Source organism: Vulpes vulpes, chromosome 11, assembly GCF_048418805.1.
Source record: "Vulpes vulpes isolate BD-2025 chromosome 11, VulVul3, whole genome shotgun sequence".
Lineage (NCBI taxonomy): Eukaryota > Metazoa > Chordata > Mammalia > Carnivora > Canidae > Vulpes > Vulpes vulpes.
Window position 1 is genome coordinate 95,200,727 of NC_132790.1, and position 19,856 is coordinate 95,220,582.

The 19,856-nt window shown below is 35.0% G+C and overlaps 1 protein-coding gene across 5 annotated transcripts in view; it reads left to right on the forward strand.

Annotated features, from left to right (window-relative positions):
• RNF13 (ring finger protein 13) overlaps window positions 1–19,856 on the forward strand; it is a 150,428-nt gene that overhangs the window by 92,238 nt on the left and 38,334 nt on the right. For all 5 annotated transcript variants that reach the window (XM_072727126.1, XM_072727127.1, XM_072727129.1 and 2 more), the window contains 2 exons: window positions 7,108–7,213; window positions 16,098–16,191. In XM_072727126.1, the coding sequence (XP_072583227.1) occupies window positions 7,108–7,213; window positions 16,098–16,191 (200 nt within the window). The remainder of the gene's footprint in view (window positions 1–7,107; window positions 7,214–16,097; window positions 16,192–19,856) is intronic.

Sequence of the window (19,856 nt, forward strand, 5' to 3'; positions counted from 1 at the left end):
ATTTTAGTTTTCAGATTTTCTCAATTGTCTGAAATTCTTCTTTTTTTTTTTAAGTATTTGTTTCAAGCAGAATCCAAATAATGCCCATACATTGCAATGGTTCTTATGTCTTAAGTGTTTTTTGGTTTTTTTTAAGCTACTTTTCATTGCAATGACTGTTGAGAATGAAAAGGTTACTTTTAATAATTACATTGGGACAACAGGCATAAAGCACAACTCACCCAGGTAAATCAGGACATGTGATGACCCTTTTTTTAATCTGTAAGTTTGCCATGTGTCTTTTTTTCCCCCCTAGTTATTTATTTTTTGAAGAAATTGGATTCTGTAAAATTTATCTGAACTTTTCTGATTGCATCCATGGGATATTGTCTGGAATTTTTCTTTGTTACTTATTTTTCCTATGAATTGCTAATTAGTTCTAGAGGTTTGTTCTAATTCAAGTGTGATTACAGGGCCAGAAACAGGTAGTATAAGTATGCTTCACATATGGTATTACGTATTTCCATCAGGAGACACATTGTATTGGTTCTCTATAATGTGAGGAATCATTGATGATAACTCTCTAGATCTATTAGTTCTTTAGGGTTTGCAATCTAATTTTATAATTCCTTCTTCATTATTTAGCTGAAATACTTCTGTAAAGAGAACTTCCACCTTATCAATTATTTGATTACTTTGATACACTGTCTGTTTAAGAAAGCTAAGGTAGCGGTGCTTGGCTGGCTTAGTTGGTGAAGCATATGACTCTTGATCTTGGGGGTGTCAGTTTGAGCCCCATGTTGGGTGTAGAGATTATTTACAAATAAAATCTTTAAAAAAAAAAAGAGAGAGAGGTATCTGGGTAGGTCAGTTGATTAAGTGTCTACCTCTTGATTTTGGCTGTGGTCACAATCTCATGGTCCTGGGATCCAGCCCTGCACTGGGTTCCATGCTCAGTGGGGAGTCTGCTTGAGATTTTCTCTCCCTCCCTCCGCCCCTCACTTCTGCATTGTGTTCTCTCTCTCTCTCTCTCTCTCTCTCAAATAAATAAATAAACTTTAAGAAAAAAAAGCTAAGGTAAACAATTCCTTTCCTTACTTTACTGTTTCAAAATGATTTGATTCACTAGCATCTTCCAAAGATGATTTGTATATATGTTCAACCTATCATAATGAACTCATGAGTTAAAGCTCATTTAATATGTTTCAGCCCATTGCAGTTATAATCTTTATTGCTGTTCACATTTTCCCATTTCAAACTTCAAGTTTATTTATTTATTTTTTTAAAGATTCTATTTATTCATTCATAGAGACACAGAGAGAGAATGAGAGGCAGAGACACAGGCAGAGGGAGAAGCAGGCTCCATGCAGAGAGCCTGACGTGGGACTCGATCCAGGGTCTCCAGGATCATGCCCCGGGCTGCAGGCGGCGCCAAACCGCTGCACCACCGGGGCTGCCCTCAAACTTCCAAGTTTAACCCAAATTTCTTTTGATGCAAATCTGGAGCTTTTGATTGCTTCTTGTTTTCTCTATGACAAGATGTTCCAGGCCTACCTTGTTCTTTTCCCTCCCCCTTACATGGAACCAATGTTTTATTCAAGGAGCTATGGTTCTTTTTAATTGGATATGGTATTTAGAGACCAAGGGGTGATCATTGCTCCTTAGCTCATCACTATTTCTAGGGCTTTTTAGTGGATAAAACTAAGAACTATATATGCTTTTTGTTTTTTATTTTTTGGCTTTTGTTTTACAGGGTAAGACCTTCAGGTAGAATAATATGTTTTTAAAGATACAGTAAATCATGAGCATATACTACTGCTTCCAACCTAAATTCAGTATTAAAGGATTTTTACTGTACTTCATTGGTCTTACATGTGTATTTTATTTTTATTTTGTTCATGCTCAAAGGCAACAAAATAATTATTTTCTTTTTTAATTGCACTGTAGACACACAATAGACGCAGAACAATACCCAACACTACTGTGTTTTTAAAAACGTTTTTTTCTTTGTTTCAGGTATATCATAATAAGGATCTAAAATCAAATTACCATGTTTTAAAAACATGTAAAATAATTCTGTGGGGCAGTCCGGGTGGCTCAGTGGTTTAGCGCCGCCTTCAGCCCAGGACGTGATTCTGGAGACCTGGGATCGAGTCCTGCATCGGGCTCCCTGCATGGAACCTGCTTCTCCCTCTGCCTGTGTCTCTGCCTCTCTCTCTCTGTGTCTCTCATGAATAAATAAATAAAATCTTTTTAAAAAATAATAATTTTGTGTTCTGATGCTATCAACTGGAAACACAGGTCTATTTGATACATGTTGCTTTTAGATTTCAGGGATTGCTTTTTACCTCCATTGTGGTTTTTATAATTAGGTGGAAACTTAAAGTCAATATCAACAAAACACAATGTATATTCAGAGAATTCCAGCTTCTGAGTATCATCTGTTCTGTCCAGTCTGTTCCATCTAACCTTTTAAGTAACAATTTTAAAGTTTTTTCATTTCAAACTCATGACCTGAGATCAAGAGTTGTCTGCTCTTCCGACTTTAAAAAAGTTTTTGGTTTATTCTTTAATTCTTTAAAATTATAACCAAATACCTATCTCTTGTCCCTCATCTTTCACCTTCAATATATAAAGACGTACCATATCCTTCCCCCTCACCCCCACTTAATAGTATATCCTGGAGATTACATCATAGGAGTAGAAATATTCTTCATTCCCCCCACCGTTTTTTTTTAAGATTTTATATATGTATTCATGAGAGACACATAGAGAGAAGCAGAGACATAGGCAGAGGGAGAAGCAGGCTTCCTTTGGGGAGCCTGATGCAGGGCTTGATCCCAGGACTCCAAGATCACTCCCTGAGCCAAAGGCAGACGCTCAACTACTGAGCCACCCAGGTTTCCCCTTCATTCCTTTTAACAGCTGCCTAGAACTCCATTTTGTAGATGGGCCACAGTTTAATCAGCCAGATCCTCTGTTGATGGACATTAGAATTGTTCACATTCTTTTACTCTTATAAATAGTGCTGTAGTGAATAACCTTATGTAGAAATCTTTTCATGTTTTTGCTAGTGTATCTTTGGATTCCTAGAAGTGGGATTAAATCAGAGGTTAAAGGTATTGTATTTTTGCTAGATATTATAAATTCCTATCTGTAAAGGTTGTGCCAGCAAAATATGACGTTTCTTTTCCCACAGCCTCATCAACAAAGAATGTTAGATGTTTTAGTTTTTACTAGATAGGTGAGGAATGGTTTCTTGTTGTAATTTTAGTAGTATTTTCTTTATATGAACAAACTGAGCATCTTTTCTTATGCATAAGAACTTTTCTATAAACTGTTTATCTTTAGCTCATGTTTCCTAGTAGCTTGTTGGTAAGTTTCTTCTCTATTTTTAGAAGGTCTTTACTTATTAGGTATGTTAACCATTTATTTGTTATATATTATAAGCACTTTTTAATACTTTGTCATTTTAATTTTACCGTGTTATTTTTATTTTTATAATTTATTTAAGTAAGCGCCATACCCAGTGTTATTTATTTTTTTATAAAGATTTTTTTTTAAGATTTATTTATTTATTTTATGATAGACAGAGAGAGAGAGAGAGAGAGAGAGAGGCAGAGACACAGGCAGAGGAAGAAGCAGGCTTCATGCCGGGAGCCCGACGCGGGTCTCGATCCCGGGACTCCAGGATCGCACCCTGGGCCAAAGGCAGGCACCAAACCACTGAGCCACCCAGGGATCCCCACCAGTGTTATTTTTAAAATACAAATATTTTAATCTTTTCCAGTGGGCTACTGGTCTTGAGTCTTAGGAAAGTTTCCCCACTTCTAGGTTACAGAAGAATATACTCACATTTATAGTTATATAGTTTCATTTTTAACATTAAATTTCTGTCTTATTTGTAATTTTTCCTCTATAAAGCTTGAGAAATGGAACTGATTATATCTTTTGTCAAATAACCATCCTGTTACCCTAACACTGCTCCTTAAAATGCTTGTCCCTTCACCCAGTTTGAGATGTTGCCATATTTCCATACATAACTGAGTTTTCTTTCTTTTTTGTCCACTAAGACCACTCTGGTTTTTGTTAAATAGGAATATATAGGGGATCCCTGGGTAGCTCAGCGGTTTAGCGCCTGCCTTTGGCGTGGAGCGTGGTCCTGGGGTCCCGGGGTCGAGTCCCACGTCGGGCTCCCTGCGTGGAGCCTGCTTCTCCCTCTGCCTGTGTCTCTGCCTCTCTCTCTCTCTCTGTCTCTGTCTCTCACGAATAAATAAAATCTTTAAAAAAAATAGGGATTTATAATATGCATTAGTATCTGATAAGGCTAGCCTTCTCCCACTTCTACTCTTCTCTCTCAGGTTTCTCATAGTTATTCTTGCATACTTGTTCTTGCAAACAAAAATTTGTACAACTTTATTGAGACATATTTTATATTCTGTAAATTATACCAATTTTAAAGTATATAATTCAGTGATTTTAGTATATTTACAGAGTTGTGCAGCCATCATCACATTCTAATTTTAGAACTTTCCAGCATCCCAAATAGAAACCATATATATATTTGAAGTCATTTCTCAGGGGGATTGAGAAGTTAGATTATTATTATAAAATTTAGGCCTAAACACCTGGTTTGAAATTAGCCTGGGAACTCAATGCAAAGGAGAATAAGACACTATTTCCTGAGTGGCTTAGGGCTCTGCATCAATGATCAAATCTTAGCTCCAGACCTCATGGAATATACTGTATTTAGGGGAATGTGGAGGCAGTGTGGTAAAATACTAACACTATTTAAATATCTCCTTCAGATATAGATTCACCTGGGATTAGGACATGAAGGATGAGGCTGTAGGCTTAGCTGTAGGAGCCTAGACAGAGGAAATAGAAATAAAGCTAGAGGACTAATTGTCTGTTGTAGTTCTCTACCCTGTATCATTACTATCACCACCATCCACCATTAGTGGCTTAAGAAATAGTAATGTCTTGAGTGTGCATTGAACTCTTGCTTTAAGATGCTTAAAACCTTCTATCAGTTATAGACCCTTTAAAAATTCTCACAATACATCTTGACAGTAAACTAAAATGGTTTGTGGTATAGCAGGCGACCATTAATAAGACATAAAGAACACTAGATTAAAAAAAAAAAAACACTAGATTTAGACCTAGGTCTGTGACTCCTAAATATTTCTCACAAGAAAATTCTGGGATTGATTCCACTTCTGTGGTTATACATATATAGGAAGTTTTCAATAAAGTCTTTTCATTTCTACTGGGTTGGTTTGTTTAGCTCCTTCTCACTTAGCAGTTCTGTTCATTTCTTAGCAATCCTGGGGCTTGTCTCATAGTACAGGGTTTATTTGTTTATCTTATCCAGGCCACATATACATTACAAAGTTGTTAACATAAAAGGAGAAGAGGAAAACTAATGTGAGAGATGTAAAGTTTATTTTTGCTGATATACTTAGATGCTATAATGGGTTGAATTTAGGTATGCAGTACTCTGGCTTCTAATCCCTAACAATGTTCATTTATAGCAGGTTGGTAGGGGTGGGGTAGGAAAGTTGCAGAAGATTAGCGTTTTATGGAAAGGCTCTTTTACTTAAAAGTGGCACCACTATTACTATCTCAGCCCTGGGCTCAGATGGTTTCAGAAGGTTTGTGCCAGGCATAAGGACATTACTTCCAGACGTGGCCTCATGCTGGAAGAGATGGTACCAAATACATCAGTCCAGGCCTGCTGCTTTTCTCTTTTTACCCTGAGTCATTTTTGTATTTTATGTAAAGCTACAAAGATGCATGTAAATCTTTTGTCATCTCCTATTCCACTGGAAAAGTGATTGAAATAAAAAGCTACTTTTATTCTAGCATTCTTAACAGTTTGGGGAAAATATTTAAATTATTGGGGAAAAATTCCTTGTATTTTTTGTTTTTGTACTTAGTAAAGCTTGATAAAGCTCCCTGAATATGAATATAATAAACCATAGAATGAGGACTGAAAAATTGCTTTGGGACAGAAATAATTTGATTTCATATTATTTTTCTTAAGTTCTGTGGTATCCTGAATATCTCTATGTGGGAAGGAGTTGATCAGTTTTTATTTCCCTTTTATTGAGAATTTTTGTTTTGCATTAAACCCTTGTATTATGAAGTAGCAGGCTTCACTGTCTAAAAATTCGCGCAGCAGTGGGTTACAATGTAGTGTTAATGGCATCATACTAGTTGAGTAGCATAGGAATACAATGGAGAAAGCAGTCATATTACTGGCCCTTCCCTAGACTGAAGATATTTTCTAATGCAGGATTTTGCAGCCACGTAAAGTTTGCTCACACAACAAAAACAGTGTGCCTATTCTGATCACGGTTTCATTTCATGAGTCCCTGTCAATTTTTATGATAGTAATAGCACTGTAAGTAATAAGTTGGTTAATAACAAAGGGGAATAAGGCATGTAGTGTTCTCTGTCCCTCCCCCACAACATACACATTTTAATGGCTTTTTCCAGGCCAGCAATGGGGAGGATGGAGTATAGGGAGGAAGCTACAACTCCTATAAATTCCTTTACCAGTTTTTTATTCCGTATCTCACAGATGAATATAGAGTACTATAGGGGTTATGTCCATTGTACCTGGTGTAAGAAGTTCATGTAAAGCATATAGGGAAGAGGGCATATTTTTTTTTAATAGCGGCTTCAGAGTTTTACCATAGCAGGAACTGATGAATAGTAATTTGGTTGGGGTAGGGGTTTCTGTTGACATAGTACCCAAGGTACTACCATTGTTTTAATGTTGATTTTGCATGTAAAATAGGCAGAATTTTGCCTAGGTTGCTAAATTCAGTAAATGACACATTTCCAGGATGGACACAGTAAGTATTGATTGGCTGATTTCCTGTACCCAGTCTAAAAGCTTCTTTAATTATGTAGGCAAGTTATTTAGTCAGGTATGTAAAATAAACTGAAAGAGAAAATATCTCTTAAGTTATTGGAAATCATATATTAGAAAATGAGATGAATGTAGTGGATTGAATTGTAATGTCTAAATGCCTTTTAGACAGTGTTTTTGTTTTTAATTAACATTCTAATTTGGCAACTCTTAATATTTCTCAATTGCTAATTTTTGTTTTCTTCTAGGGGCCACATCATCTTAGTTCCAGAATTTAGTCTTCCTCTGGAATACTATCTAATCCCTTTCCTTATCATAGTGGGCATCTGTCTCATTTTGATAGTCATTTTCATGGTACGTAAATTAATGTTAAATATATTTTAATATGGATGGTTCTAAAAGATATTGCTTTGCGTGAGAGGAGGCATATATTGTATGAGTCCATTTGTATGATTGGGTGTAGAAAAGGTGAAGATAATCTGGGTAGAAAAATCAAAACAGTGATTGCTTCTGGGGACTAGGAAGGGTTGAGGGATTTACTGAGAAGGAACTTTCTGGGTTAAGTCATGTCTGTATCTTGAAAGAGGTTTAGGTTGCACAAATGTCTGTACACTTAAGTTTTTTACATTTCATTATATATAAATTTTACCTAAGAGAAAAAAACTGTAAAAAAAAATATAATACTAAGCTCTAAGTAATGATACATGCTTAAAATATTTGGGGAGACATATACTCATTATTTGCAACTTACTTTGAAGTGCACTGTGAAAAACTGAGAAAAACAGGCATATTGATGGATAAATAGAGGGATGGAAAGATAGATGAAAAAAATGTAATACAATGTTAATTGTAGAATCTAGGTCTTGAGTGTATGGGTATTATAAAATTTCTTCAACTCTTCTCTGTATTTGAATTTTTTCATATTAAAATGTAAGTAAAGAGCAGCATGAGTGCTTGAGGTTAAGGGTGATAACACATTATCTCCAAAACAGTGGTTACCAAAGTATGGTCCTAGGGCTACTCGTTGTTGTTTTTTGGGGTCCCAGGACTCTTAATGGGTCTGCACAGTCAAAATTATTTTCCTAATCATACCAAGATATTATTTGCTCTTGTCACTTTATTCTCTCAGGGTTTAAAATGGGAGTTTTGAAAGCTACATGGTTTGTGATATCAAAACAAATTGAAGGCAGAAGTAGATAAGACAAAACTTCTATATTAAGATAGATACTAAAAGAGAATTGCAACCATATAAAACAGTCCCAGTATTCTCATTTTTTATTTTTTATAAAGAATATTTATGTTAACATTTAATGAGTTTATTATTATATGGACATTTTAATTAATTTAGGGATTAAATGCCATCTTTTTTTTTTTAAAGATTTTTATTTATTGATTCATGAGAGACACAGAGAGGGAGAGAGGCAGAGACATAGGCAGAGGGAAGTAGCAGGTTCCCCACAAAGAGCCTGATGTGGGACTCGATCCCAGATCCTGGGATCACGCCCTGAGCCAAAGGCAGACACACTCAACCGCTGAGCCACCCAGGCATCCCCAAATGCCATCTTTGAAATGTTCAGTCTTTCTGTGATACTGGGGTATTTCTTTTTCACTTATTTAGATCTTTTATATCCATCAGTTTAATAATTTTTGTGTAAATATTTTCATGTCTCTTGTTAGACTTTTGAAATCGCATTTTCTAAGTGGTGTTATTACTATATAAGAACATTATTGGTTTTTTAAAAACAAAGTTTTAATTTTTGAATAATGTTAGGATTTACAGAAAAATTACAAAGAAGAGCATTCTCGTATATTTCTCACCTAGTTTCTCCTATTGGTAACATTTTACATTACAGCAGTCCATTTGTCAAGACTGAGAAACTGACATTGGTACATCATTATTAGTAACTAAACTCCACGCTTTGTATAGATTTCACTAGTTTTCCATTAATATTCTTTTTCTTGTTCCAGCATCTAAAACGTGGCACCACATTTTATTTAGTTAGCATGTCTTCCCAAGCTCCTCTGTTCTGTGAGAGTCTGTCAGTCTCAGTCTCTGTTTTCCATAACCTTGACATTCTTGGGGAATCTTGGCCAGGTATCCTGTAGAATGTCCCTCAATCTGATGTTTTTCTTATGATTACAATGGGTTATAGATTATTGTTGTTTTAAGATTTTATTTCTTTATTAGAGAGAGAGAGAGGGAGAAAGAGTGAGAGAGTATGAGCGGAGTGAAGAGTAGAGGGAGAAGCAGACTCCCTGCTGAGCAGGGAGCCCAATGTGGGGCTTGATCTGAGGACCCTGGGATCATGACCTGGGCCGAAAGCAGATGTTTAACCGAATGAGCCAGCCAGGCATCCTGGGTTATAGGATTTTTGGGGAGGGGTAATGAGTTTTTAAAAATATAGGTGAAGTGCCATTCTTGCATCATGTCAAGGGAGTACATGATATCTATGTAACATCACTAATGGTATTAATGTTCTTTTGTTGGCTAAACTGGGTTTCTCCTTCGTTAATATTTTTCTCTTTTTCTATTCTATTCTTAGTTTGGAAGTGAGGTACTTGTATGGCCCACCCTAAAGGTGGGGAGGGGCAGGCAGGATCTGGAGTGGGGAGGAGGAGGACATAGTATCTACTACATATATTATTTGGAATTCTTTTGTAAGAAAGATGTGTCCCTTCTTGGCATTTATTTATTTATTCAATCATTTATTTATATTAATATATACTCCTGTATATTTATTTTATACTTTGGGTTATAATCCAATACCATTTTATTTGTTTATATTGGTAAAATTTTGAGCTTTGGCCATGGGGAGCTTGGTCAACCTGGGACATGTGTCCCTTTGATTTGATCCATTCTTTTGTTTTTCTAAGCACTTCTTTTCGTATCTGGTACTATAAGAAGCTTCAGACCTCATATCTTTCCTGCCCTAGCCCTAGAATTAGACATTTCTCCAAGGATCCCTGTTTTTTTTTTTTTTTTTTACTGAGAGATTTATTTAAAAACCAAGATTTGGACACCGGACATCATTTTCCTATATTAATCTTGTATCTACAAATTTGCTAAATTCTACTCCGGTAATTTGAGTTTGTTAATTCTCTTGGGTGTTCATTGTAGAGCAAGAATAATATAAAGAATAACAAAAAATACCCCTGGCAGAGTAGGAGTGGATGTAAATACCCTTAAACTAATAAAGATTATTGACTAAAAACTGAAAATGATCATTAAATGGTTAATTTATTAGAAGACTTCCCTTGAAAGTCAGAAACAATAAAAAAAGGATATATTGTTGAACCTCCTACTTAACATTATGCTTAATATATATAAATTGAGAGGGGGACAAAACTGTATAAGGATTAGAAATAAACCAATTTTTTTTTCTTTTTCCTTATTTAATAATAAAGGGGTGCCAAATTATATGTCTTTTGTCTGTTACAATGATCACTGTTTTTTTCTCTTTTACTCTGTTTTTATGTTCGATTACATTAATTTATTTTGTAAAATTAAAAAAATCCTTGTATTTGATTATGATGTATAAATTTTGTCTTTGCATTTTGGATTACTCAGATTTCTAATATGCATCAGTTAGTTCTACACTTGTACATAGATGCAAAAATCCTAAATAAAGTATTAGCATTCTGAATATCAAGATAAGGGACAGTTTTAGTATTATGGGGCCAAAATAATCTTTTTTTAAAATGAAATTATTTTATTTTGTTTTTTTTTTTTTTTACAGAGAGAGGGAGATAGAGGAAGAAAGGTGGTGGTGGGGGGGGGGGGGGACAGAGAGAAAGAGAGAGAGAGGAGGGGCAGAGGGAGATCATGACCTGAGCCGAAATCAAGAGTCAGACACTTAACTAAGTAAGCCACCCAGTGCCCCCTAAATTATGTTTCTAAGAAATTGTCTATTTTATTTGCTTTCAAGTATAGTGGAATAAAGTGATTTATAATATTTATATACTCACCTAATTTAAAGAGAATTTTTTTTAAAGATTTATTTATTCATGAGAGACAGAGAGAGGCAGAGACTGAGGCAGAGGGAGAAGCAGGCTCCATGCAGGGACCCCAATATAGGGCTCGATCCCAGGACCCCAGAATCATGCCCTGAGCTGAAGGCAGGTGCTCGACCACTGAGCCACCCAGGCATCCCAAGAATTTCTTTTTATAAAAGAGAATTTCTACTATATGTGAAATGAGTTCTCTTTATTCATATTTGTCCATGCCGTTCACAGTGTTATATCAGAAGTTTATCTGTTTTGTCTTTCAAAGAAGTAAACCTTGAGGGTTTCTTCTTCCTTTCACTCAACAAATTATTTATTTTACATCTATGATGCACTGTTGTAGGGTCTGAAGATTCATCAGTGAACAACATAGGTAAAAATACCTGATGTAAAGCAGCTCAGAATCCAGTGGAAGTTACATTCTAAAGTCTTCACTTTCTTTTTTATCTATCTTATGAATTTCTGCTTTTTAAGAAATCTGTTTCAGGGGTAGAATTTAGTGATTCATCAGTTGTATATAATACCCAGTGCTCATTACATCAAGTGCCCTCCTCAATGCCCACCACTTCCCTCCCCTCTAGCAAACCTCAGTTTGTTTCTGAGAGTTTAGCATCTCTTATGGTTTGCCTCCCTCTCAGTTTTCATCTTATTTTCATACACACACACGCACACACACACACACACAACCATCTTCTTTATAAATTCATCTGTTGATGGACATCTGAAGTCTCTCCATATTTTGGCTGTTCGGGACATTGCTGCTATAAATACTGAGGTGCATGTGCCCCTTTGAATCACTGTGTGTGTATTCTTTGGATAAATCCCTAGTAGTGTAATTGCTGGGTCATAGGGTAGCTCTGTTTTTAACTTATGAAGAACCTCTACACTGTTTTCCAGAGTGACTGTACCAGCTTGCATTCCCACCAACTGTGTATGAGGGTTCCCCTTTCTCTGCATCCTTGCCAATGGCTGTTGTTTCCTGAGCTGTTAATTTTAGCCATTCTGACTCATGTGAGGTGGTATCTCATTGTGGTTTTGATTTGTATTTCCCCGATGCCAAGTGATGTGGAACATTTTTTTCATTTTGTCCATTGGCCATTTGGGTAGGGGCAGGTGTTGGCAGTAGCCCACCTCTTAGAAACCGGAGCAGCCTGAAGCCTAATTCTTTGGAGAAATGTCTGTTCATATTTTCTGCCCATTTCTTGATTGGAATTTTTTTTGTGTGTTTTGGGTGTTAAGTTTGATAAGTTCTTAATAAATTTTGGATAGTAGCCCTTTATCTGGTAAGACATTTGCAGGTATCTTCTCTCATTCCCTAGGTTGCGTTTTACTTTTGTTGTTTCCTTTGCTTTACAAAAGCTTTTTATCTTGATGAAGTCCCAATAGTTCAATTTTGCTTTTGTTTCTCTTGCCTTTGGAGATATGTCTACCAAGCAGTTGCTGCAGCTGAGGTCAAAGAGGTTGCTTTCTGTGTTCTCCTCTAGGATTTTGATGGATTCCATCTCACATTTAGGTCTTTCAACTATTTTGAGTTTATATTTGTGTATGGTGTAAGAAAGTAGTCCAGTTTCATTCTTTTGCATGTGGCTGTCCAATTTTCCCAGCACCATTTGTTCATGAATTTCTGCTCTTAGCATCATTTTCTTCTATTTTGTTTGGTTATATTGCTTTTCTTTTCTAGCCTTTTCAGCTGAATGCTTATTAATTTTTTTCTTATATACTCATTTAGGTTATACATTTCTGTTAAACAGTTACTTTAGCTGCAACTCATAGCTTTTGATAAGGAATATTTTAATTTTATTTTGGTTTACATTAAATTTTTGTTGTTGTTATATAGGATGCTTCTTTATCATTCTTGATGTTTTCATCCATGTGAAGGGAGTACTCAATTACTATAGCTCTTAGCCCTTCCTTACCCTTTTTACTCATTTGGTCTTAGGAGAGATGAAGTATCTTATCTGTGTGGTGTATTTGGGAAGAATCAACCTAGGGCATGCCTCATTCAGCTCTACTTTTCTCTTGGGATTAACCTGTCTATACCTCATCCAGGACTAGTTCTGCAATTTTAGGGGTGGGTGAAAGGAAGGCCTGTTCCATTCCAGAGTTGTTTTGTTTGTATCTGGGTAGATAAGGCAGTCTAATTCTGTGGTTCAGTAAAAAGTTGTATTTCTTTCTCCACTGCATTAGGTATTCCATTTGCTTCATTATCTTATTTCTCAAGTTATTTAGAATCCAGGAGGCAAAAAGCTATGCTAATTTTAAGGCCCCATCAGAAATTCAAATATCCATAATGATTTCTTCTGTAATATATGAACTATTTTAATGAAGTTTTAAATTTCCAAAATACATATCTAGTTTTATTGTTGTCAGAAGACATTATAGATTCTTGATTATTTCCAAAGACTTGCTTTATGGTTAAATTTTGTGAACATCCCACACATATGTGACAAGAATTATGGAGTAGAAAGCTCTATCTATCTATCTATCTATCTATCTATCTATCTATCTATCTAGATAATGTGTATATATATACACATTAGTTTGTGCTTGTGCAATTGTCTAATGTTTCTTTAAAAAATCATTTAAAAACTGCTTTATTGAGATAGAATTCATATAACATAAAATTGAACTATTAAAAGTATATAGTTGAGTGCAATTCACAGAATTCACCAAGATGTGCAATCATCTCAATTCTCTATAGTTTTTTGTACTCTTGTGTTTTCTAAAACAATGCTAGGCAATAGAATAATACTGTAAAGCCACATTTGTTGTAAGTTTAAACTTTCTGGTAGCAAAACTAAAAAAAATAAACCGGTGATATTAATTTAAATACTGTATTTAACCTAATAAATCTAAAATGTATTTCATCATGGAGTTAATATAAATAACTATAAAGTATATTTTACATTAACTTTATACTAAGTATTTACAATCTAGTGTATACTTTATGCTTTTAGAGCAAATCTCATATGAGAGTAGCCACATTTCAAGTGCTCAGACCTATATGTACCCAGTGGCTACCATACTGGGCAACATAGGCCTGTAATCTTTAATTTTTTTCTCTGCTTCAGCTATAAATTACTAATCTTGTGAGTGCCCATAATTTTATCATTTTTCTAGATTTTTTTTAATCATTGTCATGACTACCTCCTAATGATTTTTGTCTTAAATTCTATTTTTACTTGATATATCAGCTTTTCTTTTGCTTAGTATTAGCATGGAATATCTTCATTTCTTTATTTTTTACCTTTATATTTTTCTTAATGTGTCATGAAGTTTTAATTTTTTATCTTGGAAATAGCATATGGTTGGAATTTAAAAAAAACCTGATGAATTTAATCCACTTACATTTTGTGCTTACACATATGTCTGGAATAATTTCCATTGCTTACTTCTTATTTTTTCTTCTTCTTTGCAGATTTGGAATATTCAGCTCTCTCTGTCTTTCTCCTACTGGTTTAAAAATTTACATTATAGTGTTATTCTTCTAGTTGTTACTATGCCATTTTTTAATAAGCACTTTTGAGTGTAATTAACATATAATAAACTGCACATACTTAAATTGTACACACACCCCTGTGAAATCATTACCATAATCAAGATACTGAAATATCAATTAATTCAAAAAACTTCCTCATTCTCCTTGATCATCCTTCTCTCTCACTCGTTCGTGTTTTCATCCTTTTCCCATCCTTCATCCCTAGGTACAGATCTGCTTTTGGTCACTATAGATTAGTTTGTATTTTTTCAGCTTTATACACATGGAATCATACATTATGTACATTATGCACTCTTCTGTGTCTGACTTCTTTTTCTTAGGATAATTTTGAGATTCATGTATTTTATTGAGAATATTGATTCATTCTTTTTTTTTTTTTACCCAGTTATATTTGGTTGTATAAATATATCACAGTTTTGTTTATCCATTTACCTGTTGATAGGCATTTGAGTTGTTTATGGTTTTGGATATTACAAATAAAGCTGACATGAACATTTGTGTACAAGTTGTTATATGGATTTGTATTTTCATTTCTATTGGGTAAATAAAAGTAGGAGTGGGATGATTGAGACATATGGTAAATGTGTGTTTAAAGTTATTTTAAAAAAACCATCAGCATTCCAAAGTGGATATACCAGTAGTGTATCACAATGCCAGTTCTTCCACTTCCTTGCCAACACTTGATATAGTCTCTTTAATTTTAGTCATTCTAATAGGTGTATAGTGGTATTTGTGATGAATTGTCATTTCTCGTTGACTAATCATGTTGAGTATCTCTTCCAGTGCTTATTTGCCATGCATGTATCATCTGTGGTGAAATGTTTATTCAGATATTTTACCCATTTTTTTCTATTGAGTTGCTTGTTTTTTGTTATTGTGTTTTGAGTTCTTCATAAATTCTGGATACAAATCCCTTATCAAATATGCAATTTGCAAATATTTTCTTTCAGTCTGTAGTTTGTCTTTTATTTTCTGACAGTTCTTTTGAGGATAGAAGTCCTTAACATTGATACAAATTTGTCAGATTTTTTTTTTTATGGGGGCACCTGAGTGGCTCAGTGGTTAAGCATCTGCCTTTGGCTCAGGTTGTGATCCTGGACTCCCCGTGGGGAGCCTGCTTCTCTCTCTGCCTATGTCTCTGACTCTCTGTGTCTCTCATGAATAAATAACTAAAACCTTAAATTTTTTTTTTCTTTTTATGGATGTAACTCTTGGCATTTGGCCCTGGCCCTGTGGACTTCCTTTTCGTTTTTGCAAGCATAGTCACCTATAGTTGAAATTATTTTGTATATTTTATTCAGCATTTCTGAGTATTCATAGTACAGTGTTTTGTAGTACTTGTATTCAGTTTGCTGCTACAACTGAAAGTGTAGTGACTAATAAATGTATGTTTGAAAATTTTATGAAGTTGTAACTTACAGGAATTTTAACCCTGCCTTCTTCTTGATCCAGTGGAGTCTTTGTAACCTGTGGTCTATCATTTATATTTGCAAACAAACAGTTCTATGTTATTTATAATGTTTCTGTTAGAGTAGATAACTTAGGTCAGTGATTAAAAAAACAAAGGATAATGTGAGGTAAACTATTTACTTATGTAATTAGTGTTCAATTAATGCAATTAGAGCTTAAGTAAATTGGATTAATTTGCAGCAGCTATCCAGAAACATGTCTATTACTTTAATGGCCATTTTCTATTTGCATGTTTAGTATCTCATTTCTTTTTTTCTTTATTTTTAGATCACAAAATTTGTCCAGGACAGACATAGAGCCAGAAGAAACAGACTTCGTAAAGATCAACTTAAGAAGCTCCCCGTGCATAAATTCAAAAAAGGTAATTGAATATTTTTATTTTCTAAACAAACACCATTAGTTTATTTAAGAATACGTGTTGCCCTTACTCTAGTACTGTCTTCTGAGTCCTTGCCATATGCTATGCCTAATACTCCGTTAATAATGAGTGAATGTGGGAGATAGTCTTTTGCTGTGGTGAACACAAGTGAAGGCAAGAAGGGGGTTAATGGTCTGCTGAGAATTTATAAACAATAGTGAAACTGACCAAAATGCTTTTTATTATCACCATGTGCCAGCAGTTGTGAACCTAAATGGATATAATACTTCTGTGCATTAAGATTGTCTACTCCCAGTAACCCTCCTTCCACTCTCTGTCCCACCATGTACCACGTTAACATTGTGTTAACTAAATACATAGTTAATGGTGTTGCATTAACTAAACACTCATGTGGCTATTATGTGTTTTAATATATTTTAAATGTATCATCTCACTTAATTTTCATATTTTATGAAATGAATACTTTAATGGGCATTATGGATGAGGAAATAGAGGATCAGAGAGGCAAAAAACTTTACTGTCACACAGCCAGTCCCGACAGAGCTGGGGAGGTGTGTGGATGTAAAAATCTAGTCAGTATAATTTATCCTACCTGTGCTTTAGTACATGCTTGTTAAATCCTTCTGGCTAGTAGCCCCAGACTTTTCAATTCCATATACCAGTAAAAAGTGTTCTGTTTTTTAATTTAGCAGGAAAAAAAATGCATAGAGAGGAGAAACAATGAAGGCATTAAAATTTAGTTCTGCCCAAATTTTATTTTCTAAGTAATAAAATGTTTTTAAAACGTTTCATGTGTAATAACCACTATTTTATTAAAAATATAACATTAACAAAAAACTAGGAAAAACCGCATGTTGAAAGGGATAAAGACATTTATAAAAATGTACTGCACTGTTCCCGTTCAGTGTGGATTAAGTAAATTATTCATAGGCCAGAAGTGGTTTGAGGACTGGCTATAGGAATCACTTTTTTAAGCTTCATTTTGTTTATTTTTATGATTCTAAAACCCATTTTAAAAAGTTTAAAAAATGGATATTGTTCTAGGCATACATGGTGGGTTTTTCATTTGAGTAAGATGATAAAAGCCATTATAGGATCTTGAGCAGGGGAAAGGTAATATGTAAATTAAATGTTAAAAGGGTCTTTCTGCTGCTATGTTAAGAACAGGATATAGGAGGTCTAAGGTAGTATTAGCAGAGAGACCGGATAAAATGCCACTGCAGTAATCCAAGTGAGATATGAATGTGGCTTGAACTGAGTGGTAGCAGTGGAGGAGATGAAGAAATCTTAAATTCTGGATATATTTGGAAGATGGAATACATTGGATTATTAATGGACTAGATGTGGATAGAAAAACAAGGATGACTCCAGGATGGCATTGCTTTAAATAGAGGTAAGGATGGTTAATAAATGGAGCAGGTTTGGGAGGAAAATGGGGAAATTAGTTTTGGACATGTGGAATTTCAGATGTCTAGTAGACATTATAAAGAGTCTGGAGTTTAAGAGAGGGATCTGAACTGGAGGTATTATATAAAGATGTATTTAAATCATGAGTCTGAATGACAGTACCAAGAGAATGAGTATAGGTGGACAGAAAAATACCAAAGATGTACTGGGACATTCCAACATTAAGTAAGGAAGAAGAGGAATCAGTGGTAAAAATGGAGCAGGAATGACCAGTTATTTAAGGAGAAAATCAGAAGAGTGTGCTTTACCAGAAACACTGAAGTGATGCAAATCTATCAAAGAGCAAGGAGTGCTCTTTGATCTGTGTCACATGCTTCTGATAAATAAGTAAGATGAGAGCCAACAGTTGATTATTAGAAGTTACTGATTATCTTGATGAGCAGTTCTGACAGGCCAAAAATCTGAGATTGTGGTGAGTTTGGGAAAGAATGAAAGGAAAAGGATCAGAGACAATTTTTCAAGAAATTCACTGAAAAATGGAAGCAAAGAAATGAGGTAGCAGCTGGTGGAGAAGTTGGGTTAAGAAATAAAGCATGTTTGCTGAAGGAAATTGACGTTACAGTTGACAGGATTGTTGCTGTAATACTAACTTTGAGAAGAGAAGGAGGAATGGGAGCTGGTGCACAAATAGGTGGCCTCGCCTTAGGATGGTAGTAGCAGGGAGCCGTTGAGCTCTGATGGAAGGTAGAATATGTGAGTATAAAATCCTGGGACGTGGGTATTCATGGTGGTCCATCTGTGGAAATTTTCTTTACTTCCATTTTTCTCAGTGAAGTAGGAAACAATCATTAACTGAAGATGAGGATGATGGGAGAGGAGAGATGTTGGAGGTTTAAGAACAGAAAGATGAACTAGTTCTAGGAGAGTGAGTGGGCAGATGGACCAGAGAAATAAAATATGATTAACTGGGAGTCCGAACCTCCCTTTAAGGTTTATAGTTATGAACCAGTCAACGTAACTAGGTTTTTCTCTAGCCATATTCATCTTGCAGGGTGGTTGTTTTTCTGTACTATCCTGTTTTTTTTAAACGTGAAGTATGATATGTATACAAAAAGTATCTAAGATACATATTTCTGGAACCATCCAGTTTAAGAAATAGAACATTATAGCACCCCAGAAACTATTGTATACCCTTCTAGATCATAATCCTTTCCTTACTGGAAGTAATCATCCAGGCTTATGATATCATTTCTTTGTATTAAATCTTACCAGCTATGTATTCATTCAAAACAATATGATTGAATATTTCCTGGTTTTGAATTGCATTTTTTAAGTTTTAATTTTAATCACCTGGCGTTTATCATGACAAATATACTTCTTTTTTTTTTAAATTAATTAATTAATTTATTTATATTTATGATAGTCACACACACACAGAGAGAGAGGCAGAGACACAGACAGAGGGAGAAGCAGGCTCCATGCACTGGGAGCCCGACGTGGGATTTGATCCCGGGTCTCCAGGATCGTGCTCTGGGCCAAAGGCAGGCGCCAAACCTCTGTGCCACCCAGGGATCCCGACAAATGTACTTCTTAATCCACATCATGAAAAAAAAAAATCCACATCATGTACTTCAACTGTCCCCTTTGGTAACCACCAGTTCTCTATAGTTGAGTCTGTTTCTTGGTTTGCCCCCCTCCCTCTCTTTTTTACTCCTTTGCTCATTTGTTTCTTAAATTCCACATATGAGTGAAATCATATGGTATTTGTCTTTTTCTGACTGACTTATTTTGCTTAGCATTACACTCTCTAGCTCTATGTTGCAAACGGCAAGATTTCATTCTTTTTATATGGCTGAATAGTATTTCACTGTGTGTGTCTGTCTATCTATCTATCTATCTATCTATCTATCTATCTATCTATCTATCTATCTATACACATATACATCTTCTTTACCTATTCATCAGTTGATGGACACTTGAGCTGCTCCCATATCTTGGCTATCATAAACAATGCTGTTATAAACATTCGGAGTGTATATATCCCTTTGAATTAGTGTTTTTGTAGTCTTTGAGTAAATATACCCAGTAGTGCAATTGCTGAGTCATAGGGTAGTTCTATTTTTAACTTTTTGAGGAACTTCCATACTGTTTATTAGAGTGGCTGCATCAGTTTGCATTCCCATCAACAGAGCAAAACGGTTCCTTTGTCTCCATATCCTCCCCAACACGTGTTGTTTCTG